At 35.5% G+C, this 7,348-nt stretch overlaps 1 protein-coding gene across 1 annotated transcript; it reads right to left on the bottom strand.

The window, feature by feature from the left end:
- Positions 1,383-2,194, bottom strand: LOC18786753 (ethylene-responsive transcription factor ERF023). Its single transcript, XM_007219680.2, has one exon. The coding sequence runs from the start codon at positions 2,147-2,149 to the stop codon at positions 1,535-1,537; it is 615 nt and encodes a 204-aa protein (XP_007219742.2). The 5' UTR covers positions 2,150-2,194; the 3' UTR covers positions 1,383-1,534.

The raw sequence follows: 7,348 nt of genomic DNA, 5'->3' as shown, positions 1-7,348 counted from the left end.
CCTCGAAGTGCTAGTTTTATCTCTCTTTGTCTTCTCTATTTCACCTAAAATATCTACTTTAGTCTTTGTCTCTCAAGTGGGCATGCATGGCACTGGCGCTTCATCACAGCCAATGCTAGGTAGTTGAAGAAGGTTCCAATATGAATGTTACATTCAATTGGCAGTCTTCAATTGTTGGTACGTATGATCAATTTGAGCTTGATGTGTTCCAGATTGATAGTTTGAATTTGGTCCTAGTTATTTTTTTCTTCTTAAGAAAGGTCAAATTTAAGGGGCCTACTTTAACATTTCCCCTGATATATATATGTGTTTGATCAAAATCCTCATCTGCAAGTAACCATCAATCAGCTAAAATTACGGGCCTAATTTAGAACTGAAGCTATATGGTGAGTTTGGCTAATATCCAAAATTTGGTATATTTAAACAAGAACAATATCAATCCATGCCTTGAATTATTCAATCAACCTCCAAAATCCTAATGATTTGTTGACCAATTCTTTTCCTTAGCCCTTACACTCAGAGAGTGGTTTCCTACTATATATTTTGACTGGTAAGAGCACTTTCATTCATTGTGTCACATAGCAAAGGGAAATGACAAGTAATGGCATACACTATTTATGTGAATAGTATCGGCTCTACCTTTTTTAATTTTGCTTTCCTAATCATTGCCGTGATAAGTAAAAACAAACACTATTCACATGAGATATGAGAAGAGGAATTTATATGGAGTTTGGGTGTGGAAAGTGAAGAATATGGCTAGATTTTTATAATTTAAAAAATTGGATATTTAAATTGGTCAATGGTGTCACGATGATGCCAACAAACTCAGGCAACAGCCCAGATAATTTTTGCTTTTTAACTGGCCCGAATAAATGGAGCCCATTCTTGCCTAATCTAACCTTTGTTGATGTGGGCATTAATTCAAGACTGGACTGTCTTTTGCAAGAGCAAAAGGCAACCGGTGAAATTGCTCTAATTGTAGAAGAAACATATGCTTATGATTTGTTGACCAATATTCTTTTCCTCGTTAATTAGCATGTGTTTTTCCATAATGTCAATTTGATTTGATGAGCTTAAAGTTATGAATTAATTCATTTAAGTCAAACTTCACGGATCACTTAAAATCTCTTCATGATTGTGATGATGAAAAGCTTTTTGTGATAGCCAACTTGTTGAAAGTTGAAACTCATCAAAAACCAACTAATTAATAGCTGAGATGCATGCATAAGAGTTTGTCATATATATATCTGATAATTACGTTTGAGATTTTTTTTTTTTTAAACGTTAGTCTAACTAAACTACTGTAAATAAGGGGGATTGAATTCGGGTACGAGAAGCACAATGCGATAATCAACTGCCTAATTCACGTCTGCAAATCCACATAGGAAGTAATTAGATTCAAATTTATGCGTGGATTTATTGGAACTTGAGGAACTACACAACAAATAACCACAAGATAGAGTGAAACACACAAAGCTATCTACCTAACTTAATTGGTACACATAAATGGACCATACCAACCACAACACAATTCTTAATCAGAGACAAGCACCATCCCCATAAATTGTTGTGGAGCCTCTCCTTCCGGCCATGCTGCTGCATCACCTGAAAACGCAGTCGTATTCCAACCACATGATGAATTCCAGTGGCACCCACTATTCATCAGCTCAGGCAGCTCAATCTCACCCCAAAAATCATCATCACCGTCCAATCCATCATGATCATGATCATGGTGATGATGATGATGATCGTTTTCCTTGGGAGTAGTACTATTTGACTTCATTGTATGTGCTGCTTGAGCTGCTGCTGCCTGAATGTCCCTAGCCGTACACGTGGAGGGCCTAGGCAAGTGCTCAACGTCTTCGGGGAAATTCAGCTGCGCTTTCTGGCCTTTCAAGCAGTAGGCGGCGACGTCGTAGGCCTTGGCTGCCATCTCAGGCACAGGGAAAGACCCTAGCCAAATGCGTGATTTCTTTCGTGGCTCCCTAATTTCAGACACCCATTTGCCCCACCGTCGTTTCCGCACGCCTCTGTAGACTGGGTGGCGGGTGGAGGCGTGTTGCGAGTCAGATTTCTGGGTAGTGGTTCTGGTGGAGGTGGAGGTGGTGCTCAGGTCATCCTCAGTGTATGGTGTTTGCTCCATCTCCATGTACACTACTTTGGATGGGAGTGTCACATTTATAATTTAGTTTGTCTTAAGCCTTGGCCTTATATTATAAGTTCATAGCGGCCCATGAAATGACTGTTGTGCCCTTGCCTTACAAATTAAAAGTGCATTTAATTTACAGTGCCCTGTGCGCCAAGTGATTGTGATATTCTGGGATGGGGCCATGGTTACTAACTACGTGTATGATTAATTGGATATAACAATTCAAAACGCCCTCAGGGCCAAGAAAAGTGAAAATTATGATAAGAAAAATAACCCCCCCACCCTCCATCCTTTTAATTCTTCTACTATATATGTTGAGTATGTATGCCGTACATATATACTCACCAAACAAAGAAAGATCTCAATTGTCACGTAAACGCAAGCACAAAGTAATAATATTAGTGAAATATTCTATTGTCAAACAGTTTGACATGTCATTATATGTTTTTTAAAAGTGAATATGAATGCGACTATAGAAAAAGAAACCCTTTTTAGAGTTCCATAAACATCATTAACTACCAAAAGGTGAGGCTTTAGCCTTGTAATTACACCTAGGTTGGTCCCAAATGAAATATGATTGTGATTTCTACAACCACCACCGTGGCTCTACCAATTTTATCTGCCTCTCTTACAAGGAGTGGTGGAGGACGATTGTCACGAAGGCAGCAGCAACATACAATGACTAACCTACCCTTTGAAGCAATATCATTATCAAATACTCAAAGGGGGCTAGCTAGCTATTGCTTTGCTTTTGGTTTTAGTTCCTGTGGGTTTTGGCAGGTTCCCTCATCACATGGTCCATAATGAAATGAGCACGGGATTTTGATGATTTTTTTCTTCTTCCAGCTTTTGTCCTTTCTTTCTCTTATGGGCCTTTTGGTGGGGGAGTTTTTGGTTCATGATATGTTGGTGGGTTTCGTAGCTTTGATGTGTACTTGACAAAGACAGAAGGCCCATGTAAAGTTTTGCTCCTCCCTCCCTTTCATCTCGAGTCGTTTTATAGTAAATGTGTCATATATAGATCACAGATGTTGACCTTTATATTAGTCACACGATATATTTGAATAGTAACTTCATTTAAGTTTAATGAAATGATCATGTGGCTAATATGAATGTCCACACCACATGAGATGTTCATATATGACACTCTTATTATAGAATTCCGCCTCTCATTCATCCAAGGGTGGAGCCACATAAAGCTCTATGAAAAAGCTAATAACTCTTAAACACATGCTGCAATATTAGTTGAAATATTAGAGCATCCACAATGGGCTTGCTAAACCACCTCTTTAAACAAAGTTTAGGGAGGAATTGGAAAAATATAACTTCAACCATGCTACCTATCCATCTTCTAAAATAGGAATATCTCTAAGAGCTCCTAAATATGATGAGAGAGAAAGACCTCCTAATGACTCCCTGTAATTTAATGTTGCTTTGTTTTAAACTTTAATTCATGCAAACTTTTTTTTTTTCCCGGGTATAGAGATGCACTAATTATATTGAATTAAAAAATAATTATAGCATTTATGACTCTTTAAAGCAGGGATATGATTGGAGTTCAAATTTTATAAAGTGCTCCTAAAATAACTTTTGTGTGTTTTTAACAAAACTTTAACTAAAAAACAGAAAGCATAATTGTAGATGCTCTAAAACTATAAAACTTAGCCCCTCTAAAAACGAGCTACTAGCTCCGCCTCTACATCCATCCACGAGGGACGGCTCCTCTAATTGGCCTCTCTCTTTGCTGCATAGATAATGAGTTTGATAAGGACCACAATTTTGCATCCGTACTATGAGACTTCTAATCACCACTGGAATTTGGATTACTAATTCATTCAATCATTATTATGATAATGATGCATGTATTGTCATAAAAGGAACAAAGATAATTCAACATTCATTACGATAATGAACGATTTATCTTTAGTGATAATACCAGTTTGCCATTAATTCAAAGGGCAAAAGGGAAAAAATAAGAGGTTATAGGGTCAAATAATTCAAAATGGATAAACGTCATTATCCCTTTTACATGGATTGAGATAAGGTTATAGTTGTCTTTTTCTCCATAAAATAAGAACACCATAAAATTATATATATATATATATATATGTTTTCATATTTAGTTGGGTATCATAATTAGCTTTGTGAAAATAATAAAGGGTGATGGTAATTTTTTATGCAGATGTGAGCAGCATTATGACTAGTTATTCTTCTAGAGAGAGTGTAACAAGGTGGCTTATGCCCTTGCCTTTTTTACTTGACATGAATGGAGTTTTTTTTTATTGATTAGAATAAGGTTAAAATGGATATGAATTAGATTATTAATGACTTTGTTGTAACTATTGCTTCCGATTGATGAGATTTTCCCTTTTTCTATAGAAAAAAGAGTGATGAGAATGGAAAGGTGCTTAATTAATCAAGTAACTTTCACTTTAAGGTACGATAAGAGAGGGTAGTTAGAAGTTGTGTATTAATAATGATGTTGTCGTAACCATTGCTTCTGATAATGAGATTTCTTTTCTTTCTATAGAAAAAACGGTGATAAGAATGAAAAACACGCTTAATTACTAAAGTAACTTTCACTTCATTTTATAGGGAAAGACAAGAGAGTGATAGCTAAGAATTGTGTTATTTGTTGACTTTGTTGTAACAATTGCTTCCGATTAATCGACCAAAAACAGAAAGAGATTTCCTTTCTTTCTATAATTGAAACGGGTGATGAAAAAGGTGGTTAATAATCAAGTAACTTTCACTTCATTTTGTACGGGAAGATAAGAGAGTGGTAGTAGCTAGGAGACCACTCAAAATTCCAAGTCTATTTCGACAGAGATTAGCAATCAAAGAAAGAAAATGAAAGATGGATTGGAAGGAAGTGCACTTCTGTGGACAGCACCACCATCAACCAACATTTAAAACCAAAAAAAATTAAGAATCTTTAGAAAAAGATAAAGAGATTCGTATTTATACATTTGCGGGGAAAGATCATAATAATGCACATGGATGTTAGAATCCCTTCATTGGCAATGAAAGACCTCAAGGCTTTTGGCTTTTGGCTTTTGGCTTTTGGCTTGGGCTGTGGCTGGCCACAATCTCTGCCAGTAAAATCTTATCAGTTCAATGAAAAGGAATATGCAGAGAAAGCAGTGGTACCATCACCATAAATCTCAATTAGAGAACTAAGCCGGAGCTGCTGCTGGTTATGAACTAAGCCATCGTATTGGAATACCTGCTCTCATATATATCCACTAATTTAATTCATTTTATTTTTATTTTATTTTATATTTTATATTGGGCAGCAAGAGAAGCCCTCATAAATAGGGGGGACAATTATATATGACGTAATTAATTAAACAAACTACTAATTTAATTATGAGTTAGTAGCCACATAATATGAACATTGCATCTATTAAGTAAAGGACAGAGGGTAGCTAGAACAATAATAATTATTAACTAGAAAGGCCAAGATAATAAATAAAGAGGACGAAAGTAGGCATCTTCAAATCTGGCTTGGCAAATTGATAATTATTTAAGTAAATATGTCGCTTCTAGGGTAACCATCAAATGGTCCTACTCTCATTGTTGAAATGACTCTTCAAATGCTGAAAAACTTATATGAAGTAGGAATAATATAAAATATTGATATTATTCCTACTTCATATAGATAGAAAGAATCGAGGATAGTCTGGTCATTGTACATTACTCCACATCTTTAGATTTCAAGGTATTTTATATTGTAATAGAAATTGTCCGTTTTAGGATTACTAAACTTGTTGAAGAGATGAAATATAACCAATGTATATCTTTTTCATTTATTATCAAGGTTGAATTGGTCATCAGAAGAAGAATTATGTCAAAAATTATGACACATTTTGGGAAAATAAAACTTATATAAAAAATAAGCAAATGGAAGGCTGTCATAATAATTCTTATAGAATTGAGAATGAAGTTTTTATTATGTACATGTCAGATCATGAATTAGTAACTGCATCTTATCTTCAAAAAATCTCCGTCCGAACAGATTTATTTTTGGGTCCTTAAGTCTAAAATGTGGGTTTGGCCAGTTTAGTTAAGGCAGTGAGTCATCCCACCTTGTACTCAAGTCGAATTTTCCTCTCCGTAGATTAGATTAATTTAGAGTAATTTATTGCTTGTATAAAAAAAAAATATTATATTGGGCAAATGTTATTGTATATCTACATGCGTGTGGAAAATTGGAAGAGCATCCTTGTCAGATTCTTAAATTCCGTAAATTATAACGGATTTTACAAGTTACTGAAGAAGGAACATTTGGGAATCGAAGACAAGCATGAGGATGTTGAATATGTCCCATGTTGATGTCGAATTGTTGATCCACACAGCTAGACGATAAAATCACAATTGCACTGTCGCACATACATAGACACGAATTTGAGTGGTTCACCCATAATGAGGTTACATCCACTGTGTTTGTTTTTGTATATTTCATCAGGAGAGAGAGAGCAATGAAAGCTGAGCAGCCTCCCATTCCCAGAAAGAAAACAATAAAAATGATGGACCTTAAGGCTGCCTCTTATTCAGCCCAGCCAAAAAGAGAGGGCTAAGTTCGATCTAATGCAGCCCAGAGGCCTATGAGGCCGGTTCAAAAGGCCCATAAATCACACCTCTATTTTAGGTTTTTTTTCTTTCTTTTCAAGAGAAGAATAAAAGTGAAAATATAATGAAAAAACTTGGCTCCTTACGATTGAGGAGGAGCTCTTCCTTACAATTAATGTAATTTTGACATGTGTTAAATAATTTTAATATTTTTTTTTACTTTTTTGCTGAAACTTTGTTAATATTACTGAAATTTGACAAACGTTAATATCGGACGTGTATAATAAGATAAAATGGATAAGGTCTAAATAGGATATACACCACCAGAAACAGCTGAGCTTTGATGCGTCAAACTAGGTTGTGTTTTAATGGCTAGTGGGTGGATTTATTTATCTGCTCACTCAGAGTTTTGGTTTTTGGGAAGAAACCAAAAAAATGTGACCGTCCTCTCCAACTCCAGCATTCTCTTATTTACTCAATCGGATTTAGGGTTCATATATATAGTTGTTTTCAAAAGACAAAACATGAGAAACTCCAAAGATAAATGTTGGCTTCAAGGATGAGAAATTGATGAACTGAGACAAAAACAGACATTGTGAAACTAGTTCATATCAAAATCCAGCGTCA

Source organism: Prunus persica, chromosome G2 (genome assembly GCF_000346465.2).
Source record: "Prunus persica cultivar Lovell chromosome G2, Prunus_persica_NCBIv2, whole genome shotgun sequence".
NCBI classification, from domain to species: Eukaryota; Viridiplantae; Streptophyta; class Magnoliopsida; order Rosales; family Rosaceae; genus Prunus; species Prunus persica.
The sequence above is the reverse complement of the archived record's forward strand: the minus strand, read 5'-3'. Positions and strand labels throughout refer to the sequence as shown.